A 26960-nucleotide genomic window follows, 5' to 3' on the forward strand; every position below is an offset into this window, starting at 1 on the left:
CAGACAGTGCCCTTGATGCTTATACAATTTTAAAAAATCGCCCGTATCCATGGCAACCTAAACCTGACACCGCCGAAGCCCAACCCGCTTCTAACCCCTTGAGGCGTCGCACATGGAGGGAAGAGCCGCCGGGAGCGTTTAACGCCGTCCCGGGGCCCGCCGGGACCCACGGGCGCGCCCGGCGCCGCCCGCCGCCCCGCAGGTGCCGGCCTCGCCCCGCACTCCTTGCCCGCCGCTGCTGGGCCACCGCCCGGGCCCGCCGGCGCCGGGGCGGCGATTACTCAAACTTTCCCCCCTCCGGCGCCGGGGCCGACAGAAAATGGAGGCGGCGGGAAGGGCGGGGTGACCTCGGTGCGAACGGCAGCCCCGGCCCGCTACGCGCCGCCGCCCCGCCGCTCCCCTCCGCGCGCCGCCGCCCGGTCCTGCGGCGGATGCGCCCGCGGGGGGCGCTGCTCCGCGCCGCGCCGGCCACGAGCGGCACCGGCCCCCGCGTCCCTGTCTGCCCCCACCACCCACCCGCCCGCCCGCCCCCCCCGGGCCGCCGCGCCGCCGGCCTCCCGCGCCCAGACCCCAGCGGCCCGCGGGCGGCTCGCCTCGCTCCGGGGGCGTGGTCCGGCCGGAGTGGCGTCCCTCCTGGCCAATGAGAGCGCCGCGTGCCTGACAGTTAGGCGGCCGCCACCAATCGAGTGAGAGGGGGCGGGCGCGGCGGGGTGCGAGCGGCGCCGCAGGCCGCCGGCTGAGGCACTCGGCGGAGGGAAGTGGCGCAGCATGATGCGGCTGTGGCGCTCGGCGCTGCTGCGGGAGCTGCTGTTGCTCGGCCCGCCGGGGGCGGCCGGCGGCGGCGGCGCGGGTCCCGGCGCCGGCTCCAGGCGCCTCCCGCCACCGCTGGCCGCCTTCGGTGCGAGCCCGCCCGCCTCCCGCCGCGGCCCGGGGCTGCCGCCTTCGGCGCGGGGTCTGTGCACCCGCTCGGAGGGAGCCTTGGAGGAGCCGGGGAAGGGGGCGCAGGCGCCGCCGCCGACCCCCGGCGAGCCCCCCGCCGACAGCAGCGGCCACAACAATAGCCACGGCGGCGGCAAGGAGCTGGCCGGAGGCGGCGGCGGGGGGGAGAAGTGAGTGCGGGGGGGGGGCGGCGGGGGCGTGCCGGGGCGCGGGCCGCGGCGGGGCCGGGCCGGGCGGCGGCGGCGGAGGAGGAGGAGGAGGATGCGGAGGCGCCATGTGAGCGCCGCCTTCCCCTTCGCACGCGTGGTGCCTGCGGAAGGGGGCCGGGCCGGGCCGCCCCGCGCCCGGTGCGGGGGCTGCCGCGCCGCTTCCCCCGGCAGGTGCGAGCGCTGGGCCGCGGACAGGGCGCCGCTCCGCGCAGGCATGGCTTGTCCCGGGGCCGTGCCGCGGCCGGCTGGGGTCTGTCCCGGCCGCGCCCCGGGCGCGGGGCGGGGCGCGCTGCGGCTGGGCGCGGGGCGGCGCGGGCCCGGCTGCCGCCCACCCTCGGTGCGCCCGCCTGGTGCCCGGGTGCGGGGCTGCGCAGCCCGGTGGGGGCCCGCGGGTGATGAACGGCGGCTCGGAGGGGGATGGGGTGCAGACGCGGAGGGCGTCTGTGCCTTTCGGGGCCGCCCTCCCCGCCGCTTGCGGTCCCGGCCGCGCCACTTCGCCTGGGGTCCCGCCCGCGGGAGGCTGCGCGTTGGTGCGGGGGGTGCCCGCGTTTTGGCTCAGAGGAGGCAGGGTGCATTAGTGTGCTGTGGGTTTGTTTTTTTTTTTTTTTCCTAGCGAACCTACTTGCATAAAATATTTTCTAAGAGAAGCGAAAGCTGTGTCATCTTACGCTGATTGTTAAAGGCGATGAACGTGGCTTAAAACTGGAAGTTTTGCAGCACTGTCTTCACGTTGACATCTAGTGCAGTTAGGGATAGGTGTAACCATGCGGTAGTGGTGTGTACAAACGTTCATAGGTGCTGCAGAATCTGTCCCTGTGCTAAGAAGTCCTCATTTGTCCCTAAGTGACAAAGGTATGTGCAGGTAATGGAATGGTGGCACTGTAAAAGTTTATGAAGTTAGTATTCCTTCACTTAGAACCTGATATACACCTGTCCCTGACTAAGTCTATTAAGAGTGTCTGCTCCAGTTTGTGTCCATGTTAATGGCCAGTAAGTGTGTACTGGGTATAGAGTATAGTGATGATGGTTCTACTGAGCACTCTGCTCTATCAGGCCTCAGCATTATGCAGGTCTTGGAAAAGACTTGTTCTTTTCCCAGCCTCCCACCTGACAGTTTGCCTGTTGAACCTGGGTGTGCTTAGTATCTCTGATCGCCTTTTACCAGACGTTTGACAGCTTTATCCACGAGCCCTGTGAAGATCCTTCTCCTTTGTGTGTGTTTGGAGCATTCCCCTTGGCTCTCCTGTAGGCAGCCCATGTGTCTCCTTTGCGCTGCTTATGGAGTGGCATAATTAAAATCTAAAACCAAGGCGCTTTCCCAGGCTTTGCTGTGCTTATTACCTAGATGAAAAAGGCGAAAGAAAGAGGAAGTAACGCCAAGAAAAGAGTACCTTGTTCTAACACTGAGCAGAGTCTTTGTTAGTGTAATGCTAAGAGGAAGTCTGGAAAAGATTCCACAAGGCCAGTCGGGAAGGCTTAGCCCTTAGCTTGTTAGTAGTTCTGCTTTTAAGTTGTGGTTTTGGGTTTTTTTTTTTTAGCATGAACTTGTGCTCCTTCAATATGGCAGGCAGGGAAAGAAGTTATCTTCTTGTTCTTCTCCCCTTTCTCCCACCAAGTAACTTAGCTGCCCAGCTTGGTTCACGCCTTTTGTTTCAGTAAGATACAGTCTTCTTTAAAGGCATCCCTTATAATTTCTGCCGTCAAATCCCTTAAAAAATGCATGCGTGTCAAGTTATATAACCATATACAGTATAATACACAATTATATGTGTAGTATTATATTTATGCTATTGATCAACATATATGAAGTCTCCTTTTTGAATTAGCTCTATATATAATGTTTTGAGAAAAAAAATTAGCTGTGGTTTATAAAGGTTGTACTTCATTTTCAATGAGAAATACAGACAGTGCCATTAAAAACCAATACGCCAACTGTGTGGGGTTTTTGAGGATGTTGAAAAGCTGATTTATAAAAGAGGTAACGTTTTCTTAAACTAAGCTTTTATAACAGCTTCCTACTGTTAGCATCAGTTAGGCAAATCCTTTAGTTTCCAATATGCCTGGTAAAGCTGTGTAGTCACAAACCAGTGATACGCTTTTAATAATTTTTTTTCCTTTTGATAAAAGGATGTATTTGAAAGTCAGGTGCTTGTTCTTTGAGCCTTACTGCAAAAGCGAACAAGGAACAATTGTATAAAACATACAGCGTATAGTTACGAGCGAGGAAAAAGCTGGAAACGGTTTCTTTTCAGTTCAGGCTGTGCAGGTATTCCTGGTGGCACATTAGCCGGGCTGCTGGATGCTTTCATTCTTACTTGTCTTCATGCAGAATTATGAAGATCTTCAAGCGTTTGTAAGTGGTACATGTGGAAATCATTGCTGTATTAAGAGAGAGTGCAGGGTTCAGAAGGAAAGTGAAGTTCTTCAAAAGACAGGTTTCTGGACTAAATTGACAACTAGGCTACGTCAGTGTAGTCTGTGTTCTGCCGATTCCAGCGCTTCGTCATCCAGCAGTATATGACATTTGAGGTGTGTTTGGCAGATGGTTTGTGGACCCAATGGGAAGATGATAGTCCTTTTTACACTTTATTTTTTATTTCTTTTGAGGGCTTTTTTTTTTTTTTTCTGTTCAATCGTAAGGTCGTGGTTTTAGGATACTGGCATAACCTACAGTGTCAAAAGGCAGCACTAAGATTTGCTTGCTTGCTTGCCTGACAGTGCTTGTGTACAGAGTGTAGGAGTTGAAAGTGAAAACCTAAAATGTTTTGTGCAAAGACTGTACGGAAATTTAGAACAGCTTAATTCTTCGTAGAGGGAATAAATTATGAGCTCTGTGGCTGATGAAATAACTAGTATCCCATTGCATAACCAGATCCCTTTGTGCATTTTTTCCTCAACATTTTCCGCCACCACCTTAGCTCTGCTATCCAGCCTTCGCTCTGTGTATCCACCTGAAACTTAATATATTTTGGAAAGGAAAAATATTTGAGCTTAAACTGAGAGTGATTGTAGACTGATAATTTTGATTAGTTAATGCTGTGGATTAAAATGTAATCCTATCTATGTTCATGCTTAAATACTTAAACCACAATGACCTAGTACAGTCCTAAAGTATAAACTTGTAAAATATTTAATAGTGTTTACTTCTAGTTTCAGTATAACTGTGTTGCTCACTTTTACTTAAGTGTGCATTGCTCTTCTGTGGTGGGCAGTAGTAGGATCAAACAAAGTTTATCTTAGTATAAGCTATTTATAAATTGCAAAGGCCTTGATTAAGGTGAGAGGGAGGAGCAAAACCTGAGCAACCCTGATTTTGGAAGTACAGCTAAATTGCAATATCGATGAGTACTAGTAGATGGAATATAGCAAAATGGTTAATGGAAGTGTTTTCTTAATTTTCTTAAAATGACGAGAGAGTGGTAGCACTCCTTTTTAAGGACAGGAGTGAATTCTGGAGATATCTTAAAATTCACTTTGCTTTTGTGCCCAGGCCAGATCCCAGAGGAGTAACTGTATAGTAACCAGGCAGTGGTTCATCTCACTGTTACTTTTGTCGGTGTGGATATGATACTCGCAGATGGAAGAAACTGGTACAAGTGGGCTTTCATTAGACCTTTCATAACTTCCTTGGAGGCAAAGGTTTTGAATCTACAGTTCTTGTTTTTACCATTAACACTCTGACATCTACTAACACATGTCCATCTTTAGCCTAAGTTTATAAATATGTAGTTTTGTCTGATTCTTGGTAAGTTTTCGGGTAAATGGTTACTCACTACTGTTAATGGGATTGGTGTCTACCTTTGCAAGTGGACAGAAAGCAGTTATTTGTAGTTATTTAGTGACTTGGGGGTGTTTTCTAGTTGAAGATCAGTTATCTGTAGTATTGCGATAACTTCTTCAGGATGCCTGTTTTGGAGAGAGTGGCTACCAACCGCGGGTTGCAGCCCTGGCAGCTTTCACTTGTTGTGATCTCATGTTTTTATGACTGGTGTCTTACGGTTAATAATGAGCCTGATATTCTTATTAGCAGTATCATGTCTTTATGTCTGTTGTTGTTCTGTAAATGCTGTTCTGCGTTTTATTGGTTACATCTTGAAGTGCAAAGTAGGAATGTTTCACTGTATTTGAAGTTCAGTCTCTTCTATACTGTAGAAATTATAATTCAGCTTTTTGTTAAAATTAAATCCTCTGTGGAATCTGATATAAGCACTGCACTGATGCAAAAGGAAGAGCTGAAGGAAGGAACAATATGAACTGCAAAGTCCTTGTGCTAGAAATTCCTGCGTTCTGTTTTTCTTTAAATGTAAAAGCAGCGTGGAGCATCTGCCAGTCTTGTAGTCCACAGGATAGAGTACCACTGAAGGAGTCTAGTTGTGTAATAGTCTGGTGCTTACTTACTTCTCTTTAAAAAAAAAACAAACCCAACTATCAAAAGTCATTATTCATGAAATGGAATAAACTGGAATTTCCACTTTAATTTGACTGTGGAAATTGCAAGTTCCCTGACTTGAAAAACAGCTCTTTACAACGTGTGCCAAACAACATTATCGTGCTAAGTGTGCTCATGGTGCCAAAACATAGCTTTTAGGTTGAGCAAACATTAGTTACTGACATCACTGACCTGACAAACTGCAGAGCAAGCCTTTCCACCTCTATTTAGCTGATAAACTTTATCAAAAGATGGCCTATTTGACAAAGAGCAATTTTCTGTAAATATATTGAATGCCATCCTCTTTGCTTTGGCAGTCGGTGCAGATCCATTGTTAAATTAGGCGACTGACCCAATATTGAACAGCAGCAGGTTATGAAAGATATGGAAACTATGTCAGGAGAGAATTTATGCTGCAAAAAGTGAGCATCTCTTTAATGAGAGTGATGAAAGTCTTACAGAGGGGCAGATAAAAATCTCGGTCACATGTCTGATGGTTTTTTTTCTGCATCCTTCCAGATGGAAATTCCGTATTTGGAACAGCTGTAAAATTCTGAGTACTAGCTCAGAAACTTGTAATTAAATAGGCTATCGGTTAAAATTCCTCAATATGTTTGCTGGCTTGGTTTTTTTTTCAAAGGGAAATATAAGAGTTTCCTCTGTCAGACCTTCAGCCATCCAGTAACAAGTCTTGTAGTAGAGACATTTCTTAAAACACGAAATCTCAACGCTTTGGGGAGCTTAGTTAAATGATCTGTGGAAATGGTGAAAACATGGGGGGTAGCTCAACGTAGCTCTAAAAACCAGACTGTGTAGCTGCAGAGTTAGGATGGAGATTCAGGCTGAAGCTTGAATTGGTATATTAGTTGTTTTGGTTCTGTTGGCTTGACTGGACGTACTGTTCTCCAAAGATTGAAAGTGCAATGTGCTGCGTGGAAGACTGGAATTTTCTTTAGGAAAAAGGATGTTCAGTCATTTGCTTGAGGTTTTTGCAAGCGTTTGTCTTGGTTGAATTGCCAGCCTGTCTGTGCATTAGTCAGCCAGCATCATTTTAAAAAAAAAAAAAAAAAAAAAAAAAAAAATCCAGACTGGAAGACAAGGAAAGTTCTGTTGGCTTACAAAGCTGTCTTCTGTTCTTAGTATGTAAGTACAGAGTTTTAAATAAATTGGAAAATGAGAAGTGAGATTTTATTACTGGTTTTCACTGCTAGTTATGAGGAAAGGACGGAGGTGAATGCACTGTAAAGGTTGTCTTAAATTTAGAAGGATATTTGGATATAATCAGGTTTTTATTAAAAATAATCATAAATCTGAGCTGTTGTTGAGCTAGAGTAAATTAGTATTGGGAGAGGAGGAAGGCTTAACACCAGTCTGCAAGATTGCACTGGTCTGCCTTGGTTCTGTGCTTAGCTGTAGTATTTTATTTTTGTAGTTAGAACCCTGAGTACTGATATTCAAAGAATTACTAACCTTGTGAAAAGTTTATTATGACTGGAGTTTAGACCTGCTTTTTGTATACACAGGCATACATGTATAAAAATAGATAAATTGCCACTGAATGTTCTAGTTTTGGGCAATAACTTGTAGATACTACAGCACAGTAGCGAAGTATTGCCAATATTATTAGATTGTAAGATTGAACTTTAAAATTGGTGGCTAAAGTGCGTAATGTAAGACTGCATACTCTGCATTTTAGTTAGTTTATGTCTCTATTTACTGGAGAACTGTTTTATTTTGGTTTTGATTTATTTTTGCTTGTCAGACATTAGAACATTGGCTTCCTCTAAACTGGCTTTGTCTAGAAACAAGCCTAAACACTTCAGTTGGCTAAAAGAATCGATCCAAAGCCCTCTGCTATCCCTGCCCTTAGCAGTCTGGAAGTGTATGTTCCTGCTGTATGCTATGATGCTGCACTTATAGGGGAAGCATAAAGAACTGAGTACAAACTTAAGCTCCTGCCTGCTGCAGGGTGCTCTAGAATATCAAGGAAAGGCAAAACTCTGAGGTTAAACCTGTATAGAACTTCTCTCTTGGAAAGAATCTTCATGCTTAATCTGGTAGGTTTCCTTCGCATTTCGCTTAATATGGAGACGCAAGTTACCAAAAAGTGCAGGCGTACAGGAAGCATATCTCAGAGTAAAATAGTTGACTCGTGAAACAGTTGGAGAGCTGGCGTGTACTTACATTGATAAACACGGTGACCATTAAAGATGTAGCTACACTGCACGTTAACTTGCTCTGCGAAGTAGGCACGGTGAGAGTTCGTGCTGCTGGTGCCTGAGCTGGTTCAGGTTACTGCACTGTGGTGCAGATGGCTTTGCTTTCACTGTAAGCAGTGTGGCTTACATAAGCTGCTAGAAGGACAAGGGCTTTAGGACTCCTAGGAGGAGCTCCTGAAAACAGGACTGTTTTGGAGAAAATTCATCACGTCTTACTTTCTCTTGCCTGTGGAACCATTGGGTCAGTCTGCTTTTGCAGCTTCATTATGAGGCATGTAGGTCTTTCACTCTTATAAATACTTTATCCTCTGTGCAAGTAACGTGTCTATCCTCTGTACCATCAAGAAGAGGGAAATGTGATGAGTCTGCTCAAAAAAAATTGTAAATGTAATCTTAGCAAAAAATACGTCAGTAGAAACACGACTCAGTTAAAATGTTTATTATTAAAAAGTATATGTACGCTACTGTTAATGTTACCCTTTTCTTCTGACTTAAAGCTGAATTAAGCTTTGTGTTCACTGATAAAAGCGTTCTTTGAAATTAATGGTAGCAGTTATATTGGTAATGAAAATGTGTGTCCTTGTGAATAATGCAGAAATGTGTATAAATAAAAATGTGCACTAAACTAATCTATGCATGTGTTGTTTGGGTTTTTTCCCCCCAGTAAAATGAAGCAAGGTCTCCTTCCCAGCTTAGAAGATCTACTTTTCTATACTATTGCAGAAGGACAAGAAAAAATACCAGTTCATAAATTCATAACTGTAAGTTTACTGTTCCAGAGTGCTGTATGAAAGCTAAATACTGCAAGTTTTTTTTCAACATTATAAGTGCAAGAATACAAAGCAAAGAATGTCTGTTTTACATGGTTAGCTGTGGCAAGGAATGTAACTATGTTTTTTTTTTTTTTTTCCCTGATGCTGTTTATGTAATTAAGTAAGAGAATGAGTGTACTGGTACTGTTATTCACTACTTTGCTGTGCAGAAGAGTATGCTTGGAAGCATCTGTGTCTATGACAGGGCTGGGTAGTGTTTGTGCTTGTGTAAAATGTAGTTGGACCACTGTGGATTTCAAATGACATTAATCCTTTGACATCAGACGCAGCTACAATGGGAAAAGGATCAATAAGGTGTCAAAATGTTTCTGTGTTGATAACACAGTGGCAGATGTTTCTTGAAAATAACTGAGCAGTAGAGAACTTGATTGTAATTAGCATAGTTTTTCATTTTAGTAATTATTGTTTTATTTTAATAGGCACTCAAATCTACAGGATTGCGTACATCTGATCCTCGATTGAAAGAGTGCATGGACATGTTAAGGCTGACCCTGCAGACAACTTCGGATGGTGTTATGCTGGACAAAGACCTTTTTAAAAAGTAAACTTTCTGTCAATAATGTAACTATAATTATGGATGAATGGTGTCTCTGTGTTACTGACTGCTATCTTAAGAGAGACATAAGGTACATAAATCAGCGTGTAATTAGAAAGGGAGTCAAACACATGGTCCTACTGATGCTATTTTCATATGAGTTTGTTCTCTGTTTCATGCAGCACACAGATTGTGTGATCTCCACAAGAGTTTAATGTATCAGTGTTGTTTGCATGTGTATCTGACTCCATACTCCAACTCTTGGTCAGATGCCAAATAAATTAATTGATGCAGCATGGAGTATTTATGAGCACGTAAAAATTCTCTCTCGCTGCATCATCAGTTTTTAATCTGAAGTTCAGGATGTTGCTTCTGTGTAGTGAGGTGTTCAGAGTATGTATGTAGTTAATTCTAAAAGTGAGTATATGAAAAGTAAGGTGAAGTTAAATTTCAAGATATGTAGAGGTGAGAGCAGTTAGGACTAGACACTGCTTTGATCTGTTTTAGAAAATATTTATGTGGCATATTTTAGTGATACTTTTTTTAAAGAAAAGTCTGTGGTCAGTTAACTGAACAATATAAGCACTGTTCAGGTTGTCTTCAGTTCATTCCAAGGGATGCTCCTTTGCTCCTCTGGTTACGGTTTTTGTCTGCCAGAAGACTGGAGTTTTAGAGGCTCTTAAATCTTGAAATGAAATTTGTAGACTGTGAGTCTATGTTTTTATTCCATTTACAGGGTAAATGATATAATATCTAAAAGTTGCTGCTTTCACGAAGAGTATACTTTTGTCAAAATTGTTACATTTTTGTTGCTCTAGCATTTTTTGAATTTGTGAACTAGTGCTGTTCAGTACTACTTCCTCTCAGTTACATCTCAAAATATATATGTATGTATAAAACAGTGTACATATGTATGTGTTTATATATAATTGTGTGTGTATATATTATATACATAGAAGTATGTAAAGACATGGTATACAGGATATATTTATACTGTATTATATATTTACACAGTTTATATAAATATAAACATAAAGTATGTACCTGTTATATGTATTTTTAATATATACAAACATTTTTGAAAGTACATTGAGGAAAAAATGAATGTCTGTGCACATGACAAAATAACCAGTTAACTCCTTAATCAAATATGGGGTACTTCCTAAACGTTACAATGTGGGCTAACTTTATTGCTTCATTTAAGTTCAAGACCAGGTCTTCACTGGTTATTTGTCAGCACAGTAAAAACTCTAAATTGCTAGAGAGTCAGAAACCTTCCTGGGTGTATGGTCAGATTGGATAGGAAGTGCTTTTGCTATTAGGCATTACATTTATAGTTGAAGGCTTGTTTGTAAGAGTAAACTATGAATTGTGTTTTAGGCAAGGGCTCTATGTTAAGAAAAAGACAAGTGATTGCTAATTAGAGGGCTGAAGATTAGCGTATGTTCTACGTCATCTCTAAGATTAGATCCTCTGTCTTAGAGGAGTGGTTGTTAGTATGATAATTTGTGGAAAACTTAGATGATTCCTTCTTGTGTAGGAAGACTTTTGAACATAAAGACTATACAGAGGGTGGAGAGGTGAATATCTTTTCACATAGCTGATTTTCTTTTGCAGCAGCAGGTGTTAATCTTTTTTATAAATTAAAAAACCCCAAACTTCAGTTACCCGTTCCTCCTAGGCATGCCACATTTGATGTGTAGAGATTCGTGCAAGGTTCCTGTGTTTTTTGTTCTTCTCCAAGCATTTAAGGTGTGAAATATATTAATGTATCTACTCAGCTGTACTTACCTCAGGATTTTAAAGGTTTAGGTCTCTAAACATAAAAGTCAATGGTGTAATTCTCCTGTTGAATTTGAATCCAAAGCTGCTGTGTCAAATAAAGCACCAAGGATAAGTGACATGGAGTGGTGATAGTGTAAGCTTGACTCAATCAGTTGAGTCCAGTAGAAATTACCTGTAAAATATTTTAGCTCATGCATCTGTGCTGTGCATCTTCGTAACAGAAGTTTCAACGCCTTTTTAGTGGTTCTAAACATCAGGCTCCAATTTGACTAAAATTGCCTTATTTTGAAAGTTTTTGGCTTTACAGTGCTCTCCACTCAAATAAAAATTTGGAAAAAAATCTCCACGTTACAGGCAGAACAACTTGGGGTTTTCATCTTTCAGCTCCAGAGTTTCTTGGATGGAAGGCTTCACTGGGACATGTTTCTATGTAACATAATGCAACCCGTGGTCTTTGTCGCATAAATGATACTGTGCTGAGAACAGCCCTCTTGCTGAAAGCCGTGCGGAACGTGTGTTAGCTTGCTATGCAAAATTTTTTTCCTTTTTTTTTTGGTACCCTAGCTATGGTACTACTTAATAAAGTAGTAGTAGTACTATCTAACTATTGTTAGGTGAAACGTAGGCAACTTAACAAATGCAGAAGACTGTACGCTCTAATCTTCCTCATTAAGTGTGCACGTTCTGACATACCCTATTTTTTAGATCTGTTTCTATGACATTGTAGCTTATTTGTAGAAAAATTTCTAATAATCTTTGTCAGAAATCCTCCTGCCCTCTTAGCTGTTTCTTCAACTTGCAGCTCGTTGCTAACAGAAAAAGAGAAGACTTGCAAAAAGCCCTGTTTCTTAACTGGCAATGTTTTGGTCAAGGGCAGGGGGAAGGGAAGGCATGAGGCAATCAGAATTGAGTTATTTTGAAAATGGTGTAAACGTGAGTGAGATGATAGCTACTGAGAGACAGTTAAAACTCTGAGATTTAAGCTTTGTTCTTTTTCAGAACAACTTAGTTGGCATTGTAGTCTTAACCTTTGTCACAAGATGTTGTCTGTCTTGCTGTATTGACCTAGAGCTGCGGTCTTGCTAGCCAGACCTCCTCGGATCGGCGGGTAGGAAGCAGCAATCTGGGTATGTGACGTTCTAAGCAGTAACCTGACTATCTTTTGCTGGATCTCAGACAGGGTTATCTGTTCGCTTCTGAGCAGCTGTGCTGCCCTCAATCTAGGTAGCAAATCCTGAGGAAAACTTTCATTTTAGGTATGCTTAACCCAGGTGTTAATATATGTTTTCATCCTATTTGTTTGAGCAATTAGAAAGCTTTTGACAGAAGATGTAGTGGGTTTCTACTATGTTATGCTATTAATATCTCATTTGTCAAAATAATGTCACTTTTTTTTTCCTCTGAAGATCTCTAAATCTACTGAACACTTCTACAGACGTAGTTTTGCTAGTTGGAAATGGAGTTTCACATTCCATTCTGTAATGCTTATACTTTAGCTTTTTCAACAGGAAAAAGGGTGTCTGTTCAGCTATATAGATTAGCCTGACAGTTCTTCAGAATTGGTCAAAGTTCAGACTGTGTTTCTAGCAGTTAGCTACTTTGGGTAGGGAAGCAATAATCAGCCAGCTGGGCCAGAACCTGGAAAAGAATGGGTGAATGTTACAAGTTGTATGATAAAGGAAACAAAGTTATCCTAACTTTATCCTAGAGACCAAGGATTCAGTTTCAAAAAGAGCCCCAGACTTTTACTTTCGGGTTATGTAAGTCACAATGTTATTACAAATTGTAAGAATTGCATCCTAAACTTGCTAACCCAATTGTGTCAGGGAAGTTTTACAGTTTGAGAAGACATGTTTTCAAATGAGGGAAGAAAAACTTGGATTGAGATTTGGCAAGACAGAATTTTTCAGGGTAAGATTATAGAGTTTGGAGAAATGGAAGAATTCGAGGTGCAAAGTGTTCAGTGTACCAATCTTGAACAGTGCTAAAGCATGTGGAAGATAAAGACTAAGTTGTTTGTAAGATTTGACTGTAGAAAGATTTTTTTTTTCTTTATCAATATATTGATTTACTTAAATTCTTCCCTTCAATCTTTTCCTACTGTTGCCCTTCTCCTGAGCCTCAGACCATTCATCTCTGAAGGATTAGCTGGAACATAAACCAGTTAGAAACTCTGCTGGGGATGAGATGTCAGTTGCAGAATATTAGAGGCTATCAAGGCTAGTGTCCTCTGTTGAATGAAAATATTACAGCCCCATTAATTAGAGCTTACTAATGAAAATATTACAGCCCCATTAATTAGAGCTTACTAAGACCCTTGTTATTTTGTAGTAATTGTTCTGAATACCCATTTAGATTAATTGAACCCCTGTATTTAATTTAGTCTGTGTATTCATGGGATTCGCCTGGGTTAAGGAGTGCCAGGATAAATACCCAGACGCTGACCTTGGCAGAAGTCTGGGAACAATAACTTCTTGCAGAAATGGGTAATGTCCTTAACCAGCATAGCTATTTTGGTAGTGAGTTTCAATCTCTAGCTTAAAGTGATTGAATTATTGAAGTGAGCATCCTAGACTTGGTGTAAATTGGCAAGTGTATAAATGCCTTTCCTGTTTCAGAAACATCATGTGGTATCAGAGGACTGTATTTCAGTGCATGCTGTCTTCTTGTTGTTATCCACACTTTGTACTGAGTTGATCTAATAAGTATAGGTGAACTTCAAATATTTTTGTTTTTTCTGACGAGAGTGCTTAATGCTGTCCTGGTGGTACTGACAATGCAGAAGTGCACCTGAAGTTTAAACATAGTGCATATTATATTGTCTTCCTTCTGCACACATAGCTGCCATAACTGTTATTAAGTAGTTTTGAAAAGGAGTTGTTGCACCTGGAGTAGCTAACTGTAATTGGAGGCTGCTGGGAACACAAAAGAACAGGATTTTTTGCAAGATATGTAAAAAAGGAGTGGTTAAGCGCGATGAATTGCAGCAAAACCAACTCAATTGCACTTTTAGCACAGACTAATAAAGAAGTGTATTACAGACAGTGATTCTTAAGATGGCAGCATGTACAGTGGAAACTTCTCTACTGTTTCTCTTTCACCCTTGGAGAGCAGTGCCCACCAGCATTTGAAATGGCTGTCAGTTGAATTTAAGGTGAAGTCTCCTAAGTAAAAAGGAGTTCAGACTGAAGTTTTAAAGAAAGAGAGGGGGATTCAAAGCGAAGATAATTCTGTCCACTGGTCTTTACGTGTCTTCATTTTGAACTGATAAGGACTTTTCATAATAGGATTATTGGAAGTATCTCTTCCAAGTGAAAATATTTCCTTAAAAATTAATTTTTTACTTCTCTGAATAAGTCTTTTCTGAATAAATCTTCTTTGGAAGGATATGTTCTCCTTTGTAGTATGGACCTAGATGTTCTTAACTTTCCATTTGTCTGTATTAACAGTACGTCTTTGGTGTTAAACCTCTCCGTCTCTTCCTTGCGCTGAGATGGAGCTGTTAATACCCTTTATCAGGTCATATTTCAGCTGATGTGATAACGAATCCGGATTCCCACCCCTGCTCCCGCTCTCCCCCACCCATAGGCATACCACTTTCGGCAGCATGTCTCAGCTTGTGTTTTGATCCTTCTCTCCTTCTGTTCCTCCTAGATAAGTTTTTTCCTATTTACCTCATCAGTTTTTTAGATGTGGCAGATGGGCTGATGTTCAGAAGGTGTGGATGATAATGTAACTATATTGTGGGCTAAAAGGCAGCGAAGATTCCTTAACTGGTGGTAGTTCAAAGCGAGAGACTTGCAGTACTGCTGTTAACTTTTCCTTAATTTAGAAGATCTTATTGAGTACTTCCACAAGGTTTTGCGCTTACTATAGTGGAAACTTGTTCCAGTTTGGTCTGTTGGCAATGTTCTTGTTCAGTTTGTGGTGAAATCAGTTGGAAGTGAGAGAAGCCAACCCTGAACCTCCGAAGTCCAATCTAACTCTGAAGTTAGCACATCTTTGGACAAGGGCTGGGTTAGATGGCTGGCACATGTCTTGATCTTAAGAAATGGGTGGCTTGCATCCCTTTTGCAAGCTTAGATGCCACTGGAAGGCAAATTGATGGTACCTTGCAGTACAACCTTGCAGTTGAAATGTCAAATAACTGCTTTAAATAAAAAGGCATAAAAGCAAATGCAATTAAATAATTTAAAATATTTTTAAAAAATTAGTCATAATTTACAGAGTGGAAAATTGGATAGTCTTTCTAATAAAGACCTGTTCTTCTAGGCATATAACTTTAAGGGACCGATGGTCCTTATTTAAATAGCATGTAATTGCTGCTTAAGTAAGCTTTTTGACAGTGTTTTTATACTAATAAACTTTTTTAACTCTTTGCAGGTGTGTACAAAGTAATATTGTGTTGCTTACTCAAGCTTTCAGGAGGAAGTTTGTCATTCCAGATTTTATGTCGTTTACTTCGCATATTGATGAGTTATACGAAAGTGCTAAAAAACAATCTGGAGGAAAGGTAACCTGCCTGTAAATGCAACTTTAGACTTAAAGATTTCTTGATATTAACCAAATACATTCTTTGTTAAGAAATCAGACAGATTTTCCTTAATGTTTTCAGCAAAATGTTAAATTGGTAACATGATAAAATAGTTTTGGAAGTTCAGTTATGTCTGCAGCTTGTGAACTATTTTAGAAATACAGCTCCTTACCTCTAAGAATCTTTTACAGTTTTGAGGTTAGAACGAGAAAATAATGTTGTTTGTTCTTTATTTTACATAAACTATAAAAATGCTATATAATTTGTAAGGCTAAACTTAGTCTTAAAAGAATTGCACTACTCTACACAACTGCCTGTGTTGTTTGACAGAAATAATTGTCAATACCATACCTATGTTAGTAATTAAAGTTTATTCTAGTGCTTATTTTTAATAAATTGAAGAACTCACTCCAAACTTTGTTACAAGCTAAAATTTTGTACGATACGGAAAGGCTAAACATGCGTTAACATATACCAGAGATTCTTCTTGGAATGTGCTGAAGTTTGTACTTAAAAAAAAATGTTTTGCTTGATAATAATCTAGTGAATATAACAATTTGTAATAAAGTTTTAGATAAACTAGGTGATTAGTGGAATAATTCACTTATACCTTGTGTATCCTTTCCATTGGCATTTATTCTAATTAATATAAATTGACATATAGTGAAATATTTTGGATGTAGTAATGTCTCTGGTTTTATTTCACGTTGTGATAGGTTGCTGACTATATTCCTCAACTGGCCAAGTTCAGCCCTGATTTGTGGGGTGTGTCACTTTGCACAGTGGATGGACAGAGGTATGTTCTAACTTCTAGATTTTGCTCTTTCAGTTATTTAAACTCTCTGACACATACAGCACTTCATAATATTTCTTAATAAAGAAAAAGCTTTACTGGAGTTTAAGAAGTAAAAGCCACTTGGTCATCTTTCTTAATGTTTTTTTCAACTACTCTGCTTAAGCTGCATTATTTTGCTGTTTTTATAAAACATTATTTAAATAGTATTTGTAAATACTATATTGAAGGATGGATTATATTGTGCTTATGATCCAAACACAATTATGAAGCTGTGGGTGATTGTAGTGATTGCCAAAGGACAAGATAGAGACAATGCTTATGTAGTATTATCTTTGGAAGTTGAAGAGCTTTGTCTGATAGTACCCATGTCTTCAGCTATATTATTTTTTCTGTAGGTCACGATATTCTTAAAAGTTAGTTCCTTTTCTGCATTTTAATATTCTTATTGTAGCATTATTATATGATCACTGTACATTAGATCTATATTCTTTAAAAAGAAAATGAAGACGTGGAAACTTCACAGAACTTAATGTGATTTTTGCCTTTCAGGTTTATTAAACTTCCTCCTGTAAGCGTGTATATAGGTCTTAGGTATAGCTAGAGTGATTTCATTTTTATTTTTTCTTGAACAGTGACTCAGTTTAGCAGAGAGAGTTATGAGCCCAAAGGTTAAAAGAGTATCTCACACCATCTAACTGAGAAGTAAGGTAAAATATTCTGCGTCCACCTTTGTGACTGGACAATATGAGACACTCACCAGCTTGCGTGACTCTGCTGCCCTGCAGTTTGATATGGTCATACTGCATGTTCTGAGTACCGTAATTCTTAGGTGTTTAGTGTGACCCTAGTGAATGGAGTGTTCTTGAGAGAGCATCAGACTTGCTTGTAGTGACTATGGATTTGGGTTCATTTTAATGTGACCTGTTACGATCTGTATATTTCTTATTAGCCATATGCTCTACAATCTCTAGGGGAAGAGCTGTACAAGTGAATTGTATTTATCAGCTCTCTGCTTAAGTGTCTGAATTACAATCTATTCATAGTAAAACAGCTTTAAGAGTAAAAATGTTCTCCTTTTTGAACACTTTAAATTAGCATTTTACTTTGTTTTGTATGTTACAACATGCACTAATGAAAGTATTTATAGTGCTAATTTTTTTAACGTTTAATGTTAGTTTTTATAAAGCCAAAATGGTTTTGTGAGTTTCGTTGAAACCTTCTCACATTTTCTGCAAAGAAAAGCAAATACGCTTCTGATTTTGCCATCAGACAAGTGGTTGCTTGGAGCCTTTTGCTCTAGATGAGGCATATGCTGCTTGTAGGAGTCATTCGTCGATGCAGTCTGACTTAGATGTTGAAAGTAAACTTTCCGAAAGATAGCATTTCATAATTGTAATAAAATACCTACACCATTATCAAAGGACATGTAAATACAGCTATTTAATTATTGCTCTTGAATTCCAAAACTCATTTGGATTTCGTCTTTGTTTATGTAGACATAAATATGTAGAGTGGCTGTAGGTCAGCCGTACTCTGAGTATGTGATTTGTGGTGAAGTAGGGCAAGTGTGATACTAGAGCTCCATGGTGATTTTTTTTTTTTCCCCCTCTGGTACAAACTCATTTCTCAACTTGTGTTTATCTTGTTAAGTCTGAAGTAATCACCAGCGAGTGACTTTGTTATACATAGCTTATGGAGGCAATTGTTAAAACTTTTAAATATTTTTGTTCTGCTCTTTAAAGTGAGACTGAAAAATAATATGTGTTTGTGTTTTTGTTGACAGTCCTCATATGTTGAAGAATAGATGAAGCATTTAACGCTTTATTTGCCACAGGTGGAAAATGGGCAATTTCAAACCTCTTCATCTGTGTTTTTCCCAGGCATTCTGTTGGCGACACCAAAGTTCCGTTTTGTCTTCAGTCCTGTGTAAAGCCTTTGAAATACGCTATTGCTGTTAATGATCTTGGCACAGAGTACGTGCACAGATATGTGGGTAAAGAGCCTAGTGGATTAAGATTCAACAAATTGTTCCTGAATGAAGATGGTAAGAGAGACGCAATACTTAATAACGCAAATACTCAATTTTAGAAAATTATAAAACAAGCTACACAGTTTTTTTCAACCTTTTCATTTTACTGTATCGTCTTATTATTAGATAGTGTCCCAAAATATTTTGCCATCAGCAAGGTGTGCTTATCCATTGTCACTCGCTTTTGCCTAATTGAGAATGCTAGTAAAAGATGCTTTATTCTGTTTTATTTGCTAGTATCCAGATGTAGGAAAAAGAATTTTGATAATGCAGGTATTTGAAATGTGTATTTATTTAGTTGAGTTGGTAGCAAGCGTTCCTTAATCGTACCTTCTGTAAAATGGTGGTGAAAGAAGGATGTTAAATGGATTTTTAAGAAACATATATATCAGTTCCCTTCTCATCCCTCTGAGAAGCTGGTGCTGGTGCCAAAGGCCAGTGCTGGCTAGTTTCCAGAAGAGGAAATAGAACACATCTTCCCACAGATTGTTCTAAACTGAACTTGGCTACTGATTCAAAACAATGTTTTTATTTTACTTTTTTTTTTTCCTGTGGCAGGAGTGCTTTAGCAAGAATTTCTCATACAGTACTTATCTAGATTATTTCTTTTTCGTGTTATGTTAATTCTTAGGCATGAAAATGTTATTTATAAAAACATTCTGGAAAAAATCTGAGAAGGATGACTCATTCGGCCTTAGAGGAAATACTGGATGTTATCTCTGAAACACAAATGTTTCTTCTAGCGGATCTTTCTCAGTAAGAGAACAGACAATGTTTCTGTTGCCATGGTATTGCAATTAATATTTAATTAACAGCGTAAAACTTGGATGATATTTTTGTCAAGGACTATTGAATTCTGACTTAAATATCTGTATAATTGATATGTAAATGTTACATAAACCTACTTAGTACACACCTTAAAGTCATCCTTCTAAACTTAAAAATAAAATAGATCTTGATAATTTATTTCTTCTTTTTTATTGGGTTAGTAAGTGGTAATGAAATACCAACATGCGTGTGTATCACCAAGAAGAAATTAAGCATTTTGTCAAGCTTTGCTCTGTTGTTTTTGCCTTCTTTTGCTTTTGTTTTTCCAAATACCATGTTGTACAGTGTGAAGAAGACTGCCTTTCATGTCCTAAGAAAGCTTTCATATAAAAAAAGTTTTGATGGTGCTGAAAATTGCCTGTATTTTCCTTTGGATCAATATAGGTGTTCTGTCTTTTTAATGAAATAACAGAATGTATAGTAGTTATTTTCTTCTTTTTGTTGCTACTTTTAAAATTGAACTGTGAGAGAAGATGAATTGCTAGGCTATGGTCTTTTATTGTATTACTGTTAGACTTTGAGTGTTTATAAGACTGTTATGCAATAGAAGAATTGGGATTATTGAAAATTTGACCAGTGTGCATTACATTAATAAAGAGAACTAATTCACATGATAGAAATGCTAATTTTGAAGTATGTGCTTGTGTGCCTGATATAAATAACATGAGAAAAATATGTTAGTACTAACCTGAACAGCCTTTTATCTATACAGTCCTTAAACAAAAGCCTAAACCAGAAGGTCTAATAAATAGCAACGTTTCAGTTAGAGAAAGGGAAGTTGAGTTTCTGTGAGTGGAGGAGGAAAGAAGGGATTACAAACTTTACTTGTCGTTTTAAATTGATGTATGAATCTTGGATATGCAGAGTATCTGGCGGTTTGAACATTCTTAACTACTTTGAAGATCAGATTTGAAAATAATTATATATATAATATAGATATTTAATCTATTTGCTTTCTAATTATTCTGATAGCGTTGAATTTCATGTTTGTAATCAGGATTTTATGCAGTGCTATGCGGGTATTTGAAAACTGGCTAGACATGCATCTGAAGGTATTTTTTTATGGTTAATACATTAAAGAAACCTAAAACAGGGTGTTCTTTCATTTTTTTTGTTTATTAGTATTGGGATTCAAGCTGGAAAGAATGGAGAATATTGCAAGACAATTTAAAATCATAGCTAAAAATGCCAACTTATTTAAAAAAATAGTGTTACTAAGACTCATGTACATTTTAAGATCTGTGCTGTGGAATGGAAATGTGGAAACTTCTGCAGCCTTGTGAATATTCAATTTTAAAACTTTTTTTTATCAAAGGGAGCATAGGGCCCATCAAACAATTCAGGTGTCTGGAGGACTAAAGCAACTCCCATGTTAATTAAAAAACGATTATTCTAGTTGATTGAAGTAGATCTAGAATTTTACATAGTAAAATCTGTCTGAAATAGGCATCATCAGGAATAATTTTTATGGTCATCAAGCAGTTTGCAGGTTTTTTCATGCCTCTTGAGTTCATAATGCAGCATGTCTGACAATACTCATATATATGTACAGTTAGTATCTCTTACCTTCTCTTGGTGTTAATTATTTGTAGAATTAGTCCAGTAATATAATTGTTTGTAGAATGTAGTCCACTAATGAATATTGCGTTGTAATTGAATGAATGATTGCCAGGAAATTTTTTTTTCTGCTGAAGGATTTTGTTAACCAAAGATGGAGTTCTTTCTTTTAAGTTTTTGTCTTGGACAAACACATTTTGGTGTCATTTCAGAAAAAAATTGTCACGAAGAACTCTTCTGTGCATTAAAATGCCTGTACTGTGTACGTGTGGCACCCTCTGCTTTCTGTGCTCACAGACTGCCAGCCAGTCGGACAAGAAGGGCGTAAGGCCCATGATCGACAAAAAGGGTCAGAGGAACTGGCAGAGGAAAAGCACTGTAATTTGAGCTTATTAGGGAAAAAGGTCTGGTTCGCTTATGGCATAATTGCCTGGCAGGTTGCTAGAGCAATCGTGCTAATTGTCAAGCAGTGTTGAGGCATTGAAAAAATACATGTTTTTTCACCATTCCATAGTGATGTCCAGTGGAGCGATTTTTAGGTAACTAAATACTTATTTTAAAACTTTTTTTTTTAATTTAGTAGTGAATTTATTAGTGAATTTTTATTTTTGTGGTGAGGCTGCACCTCAAGTACTGTCTTCGGTCTTGGGCCCCTCGCTACAAGAATGACATTGAGGTGCTGGAGTGTGTCCAAAGAAGAGCAACAAAGCTGGTGAAGGGTCTGGAGCATAAGCGTTAGGAGGAGCAGCTGAGGGAACAGGGTTGTTTAGCCCAGAGAAAAGGAGATTCAAGGCAGATCTTATCACTCTCTGCAACTACCTGGAAGGAGGTTGTAGTGAGGTTGGACTCTTCTCCTGAGCAACAAGCATTAGGACAAGAGGAAATGGCCTCAAGTTGTGCCAGGGGAGGTTTAGATTGGATGTTAGGAAAAATTTCTTCACCAAAAGGGTTGTCAAGCATTGGAACAGGCTGCCCAGGGAAGTGATTGAGTCGCTGTCCCTGGAGATGTTTAAAAGACATGTAGATGTGGTGCTCAGGGACATGGTTTAGTGGTGGACTTGGCAGTGTGAGGTTAACGGTTGGACTACATGATCTTCAAGGTCTTTCCAACCTGAACGATTCTACGATTCTAGATACACCTTTTAAATATATTGCAGTTCTGTATGTAAAAGGCTGTTCTAGGCAAGTATCTCCTTCCCATGGGAAAAACAGTGCTGCATCGGAGAAGAACATATTTACTATTCAGAGGCTGTTAGGTGGGTTGTTTGTGCAAAAGACAAATGGTTGAATCAGTGCTAGACTTAAGCAGGGCACTCTAGTTGAAGTTGAAGGGTTATTATGACTTATGCTTTTCATTAAGGATAAAAACATGAATTTACTCCAAAATATAATGAGATGATGCAGCAATATAAGAGACTTGCAGAGAAGCTGTGTGAAATTTTTTTTTTTTTCAGTCTGAGCATGTCATTGCCTTTAATACTTGATTATATAGAATATATTTCTAGAGTCTCTTTGTGTGTTTTTGTTTTTAGTGATGTGTGTCAGTTAGCTTTGCAGAGTTTGGTAACAAAGTAATAGCAAATAAAAATAAGAATTCAAACCTGACATGATATTAATGTTATCGATATTGATTGAGGTTTTCAGACACCAGAACACATAAAAATCAAATCCTAGTTAGAAGGCACAGCAAAAACGTTAGTTAAAAAAAAATAGCTGTAGGAGGTAGATGTTGATGAACAAAAACTTGTATTTGGAAAAAAGTAGACAGCCGAGTAGACAATTCTGGAAAAAGAAGAAAAAAAAAAAGTGATTCATTCACATGAGCAGCCAAAAATGACTGGGAATGCAAAAATACTGCTAATATGGAGATCAGTGTTAAAAAGAAAAACTTAAGTGTAGCAAATATATGCAAGTCAATTATAAAGTTAAATTATAGTGAGGGTGAGTAAATTGTTACTTGTGTTTCAGAGCTGCCAACAGAAACCTCTGATTCTCAAAAAGAATGAAGGTTTTGTACTTATATACAGCAGTAAGGATATTCAAGAACTGGAGTTCTTTTTTTAAAGGACCTGTTTGGACACTTGTAAGGTCACTGAGACTTGGTATCTTGGAGAAAAATTGGAAAGTTCCTTAGGGGTTGTTCCATTTGCAGATGTTCATCGATCAAATCTTGGAATTCTGAAGAAGATTCAAAATTTTCAAGAAAAATTATGCCAGACTGATTAATTTACTGGACTGTTAAGCAACATTAGACTGAGTGTGTTCTAATCTGTAAAATACTTCTTTCAGAATTACAAAAAATTGTGTATAATGTTGGATTACATTGGTTTTGATTTAGGATTATATTCCACAATCATAGCTTCAAGTCATCCATTAATATTTATCAGTTTTCACTTAAACACTTGACTGGTTTTGTTTGACAAATGTGTCTTGGGATATGTTTGTAATTGAGAACTTTATTTCACAGACAGGCCTCATAACCCTATGGTGAATGCTGGAGCAATTGTGATCACGTCTTTAATCAAGGTAAAAAGTTCACTTTTAGTTCCTCTCAGAATATTTTTAATAGAATGTAGAAAAAGTATCTTGTACGGATTATGAACTGTTTTCATTTTCTGTGTGCAGTATCTGATGGCAGCTTACTCGTTAACAGATAGACAAGCTCTGATGTTTTGGAAATAGTAACACTTCCAAACAAATGCAATATTAGACTAGCAGTTTTTAAAAAATAACAGTGCAGCTGAAAGTCTTTGTTTTTTCTTTTGTGTTTTTACTCTTATTTCATTTCCTTCTGTAACTGCACAACACTTGATGTTCTCTTGAGAGAATTGCCTCATACTTGTTAAACACTTAGAGTATGTCCTTAGGAATTTACTCTACAGCATTCAGAACTAGGTTTCTGAATGCCTAATGCTTTTATATAGCATAAAGTTACAAGAGTATTTTTTTCTGTGCAGAAGAAATGGCAGATGCTGTCTTTTGTACAGGAGCAATGCAGCTATATTCGCACGTCAGTCTTAATGAATTTGTCTGCTATTAACATGCTGTAAAACTAAATTATGTTTAACTTCTATGTTATGTAGTTTCTGTTGGGGTGTTAAATGTGCTTCATTAAGTTAAGCGTGTTTGGAAACAGTTACCAGTATTCTGCTGAGTAAACCATAGATGAATAATGACATCTTTAGTCCATGATCTTGCGACTTTTGGAAAGCTGTATTTTGTTTTTTCTTAGAATAGCCGTCTGCGTCTCTTGAAGTTGTTAATGACGTAAAATCCATGTAATGCTAATGTTTGCCAGGTACTTTAATTGTATTTTCTGCCTTTTTTCGGTAGCCACTGGTACAAACACCTATTATTTTCTTTTTTTAAGGATACCTGCTTAGAATGTCAGTCCCCTGGAGTTTTGAAGTAGAAAACTTAATACTGTTACTTCAGAGGTCTAAAAATCATGTTTACAGCCTTTGTCTTGGTTATGTTTCAAAGTCCACTAGCTACAGTGTGTTTCCTACCTCCTATTTCCAAATTGTTGATTTAAAAATTACTTAGATCATGACTTTCTGTTATTTTATATTTAAAGAAGGTGTAAGAACTCCTGCTTAAAGACATTTATCTTTAATAGCTGTAGGTGAAAGAAAATGGCCTTAAGTATGACAGGTAAATTTATTCACATTTAATATTTTTTAAAGGTTGACTGAGCATTGAAATTCACTTGAATAATAGTGAATTTGAAAATCTGACATAACACATTTGTCTGAAATGTCAACATGTTAGTCCTACTACAACATGCCGTACTTGTCATAAGGCAAAACACAAGCATGTGCCTCTTGCAGAAGGCACATAGTTCTTGATAAATGGTGTACTTCTAAATAGATAACATGGATTTCTTTACTGCATGCAATTGTGATATTTGTTAGAAGGTTGGGGGATTGTTTTTGCTGGGTGTTTTTTTTATTTTTATTTGGTTTTATTTCTGTCATGCTCTCATCAAGAGTATTGCATTGCACTGACTCTTTTGCATGTGGTAACTGCACGTCTAGTGGGCGCGTATTGTACTTATCACACTCCATTATTTGTTTTCAGTGTGATTAAAACGTAGATTATTTTATGTACTGCTTCCACTAAGATACCATTTATCATTTGACTAACTAACCAAACAAAACATATTCTGAAGAAAATTGCATAGAGGGTCACAGGGACAAAGTTACGTAATAGTTGTATTTTTTCTGACATAACTTCTTTACAATCTGCAACTTAACAGTATTCCTACTAACTATTTAGTGATTTAAGTAATTAACATTTATAGTTGATGTAATCTAAGACTTACTTTTTTCTGGAAAAGGTGGCTTCATTAACCCGTACTTGCCCTCAGTTCCTCTGCATTCATTCTGTTTATTTAAGGTGTTACTTGCATATCTTGAAGACGGTGTATGGCTCCTTGAGTCCAAGGAAATTGAGATTACTAAATGTGGTCGAAGTCACCATGTATGACAGATTTATCTAATGATAGCATGTTGATGGCTATGGAGAGATGGTTGCTACGTTTAATGGTTGGACTCGATCTTGAAGGTCTCTTCCAACCAGACGATTCTATGATTTCAGTGTTAAGAATGCTTGTACCTCTTTTTGGTATTCATTATTTTATCTTTTTCTGATAAATTGATACAAGTCTTTCAAAATTTACATACGTTGTACTGAATTTAGCAGCTGTTAGTATGTGTGATCTTGCACACAACTGCCCCTAGAATCTGGCATAAATTATGATTCCTCGTGGACAAGTGATGACGTTTGGAGTAATCATTTTGTCAGAATATGTAGTACGTTAACATTTTAGGGGAAAGAAGTGTTCTTAGCAACACCTACCCAGTCCCAACTGCCTTAAGAATTTGGTACAGGCACCTTGGAACAAAGCATGGACCTAAACCGTAATGTTATGTTTAGTCCTTGCTATTCATAACAAAGCGTATGTGCATGTGAAGTTGAACATCTATTTGGCTTACTTAGGCATGACTATATCATACTTTTACCAGCTTAAATGATTCTCCCGCTGTCATGTGTGTGGAATTAAGATGTATTTATGTTTTGGTGCCTTAACTCACAGCTTTGTTCTAACTGTACTTGCATCACGCTCCACAGACTGTTCTAGCAATTTAAAGCATGTGTATACAATAAAAATGCTTTAGCAGAAATACCTCATGTGGGCCAGTTTTAAAGAAATACAATTTTCGAAAATCCCTAAGGACCTTTTCCCTTTTTATAATTGTACAGCTATTTGCCTTTATTACTAGTTACATAAATTACATAGTTATAACAACTTCCCAATAATTATTGTCAAAATTGTAGCAGCAATTACAGGAGTTTGTGGAAAAGTGGTGTTAGATAAAATGGTAGATTCTTCCATGTCTCCAAGGAAATACAGGTGCTTGAAAGAAGATACAGGTTTAGTACAGATTCAGTGCTCTGTAACCACACAGCTTTCTGTACGTCACGTTGACTGGGAAAAGTCTTCATTGCCTGTAGTAAGGATAGATGTTAATGCTGGTGGTGGTTTTAGTTGTTTTTTTTTTTTAATCCTTAAACTCAATTCTCAAAGTGTATCAACTGCAGGAATATCAGTAGTTGTGTCAGCAGTCGCCCACTTCCCCGTATCTTTACGTGGGGAAGGTCGTGCGTTAGAGGTGCAAACGAGATGAAGAGGAAGGGTCCAGTGCAAATGAGATGAAGAATGATCCAGAGAAATATGTAGAAGGCAGCAGATAGCTGCAGAAGGAATCCCCAGAGGACAGGGGATTAATCTTCAGTCATTTTTATTGCATGCTTCAAGATTCCATCAGTAGGTAAAAGCTTTCCTAGTGTAACAACAAAGGTTTGAGCAAATACAGTGTATGTAAATCCTGTAAATGCTGACAACCACATGCACAATCTTACACAGATAGTGATGCCTGGTGAAGGGAGGTATTCCATGGTAATGAAATAACATGGGAAGCAATATTCATAGTCCTTGCAAAATATTTGGCGTATGAGCAAATGAAAATGCTGATCTTACTGACCCTGAAAAAACTGAATTAATGAAAGCTTTTCTTTTTGTAGAAAACATAAAGAAGTGTATCCGATATACTTCAGAGCATTCTAAATATGATGATAAGTCATAAAATAAATGAGGCAGAGTGCTGGAAAAGCCCGTCCAGCTGTGCCAAGGATCTGTTTGCTGTCAGGATACAGTTATTAGGAAACCTAGAGAGTTATGGTCCAATACTTGAAGAGTGGGGA

The 26960-nt window shown here is 39.0% G+C and overlaps 1 protein-coding gene across 3 annotated transcripts in view; it reads left to right on the forward strand.

The window, feature by feature from the left end:
* The first annotated feature begins 768 nt into the window (after nt 1-768).
* The window catches only part of GLS (glutaminase), a 61543-nt gene continuing 35351 nt past the window's right edge, over nt 769-26960 (forward strand). Inside the window, exons 1-7 of one of the 3 annotated variants that reach the window (XM_086615666.1) lie at nt 769-1109; nt 8461-8557; nt 9049-9170; nt 15333-15462; nt 16200-16279; nt 18160-18323; nt 23161-23219. In XM_086615666.1, coding sequence (XP_086471792.1) covers nt 769-1109; nt 8461-8557; nt 9049-9170; nt 15333-15462; nt 16200-16279; nt 18160-18323; nt 23161-23219 — 993 coding nt within the window. Of the gene's footprint in view, nt 1110-1971; nt 2001-8460; nt 8558-9048; nt 9171-15332; nt 15463-16199; nt 16280-18159; nt 18324-23160; nt 23220-26960 lie in introns of those variants that run through there. The other 2 variants (XM_086615667.1, XM_086615668.1) reach the window with 2 other exon arrangements.

The sequence above is a fragment of the Tauraco erythrolophus genome, chromosome 8, assembly GCF_009769465.1.
Source record: "Tauraco erythrolophus isolate bTauEry1 chromosome 8, bTauEry1.pri, whole genome shotgun sequence".
Lineage (NCBI taxonomy): Eukaryota > Metazoa > Chordata > Aves > Musophagiformes > Musophagidae > Tauraco > Tauraco erythrolophus.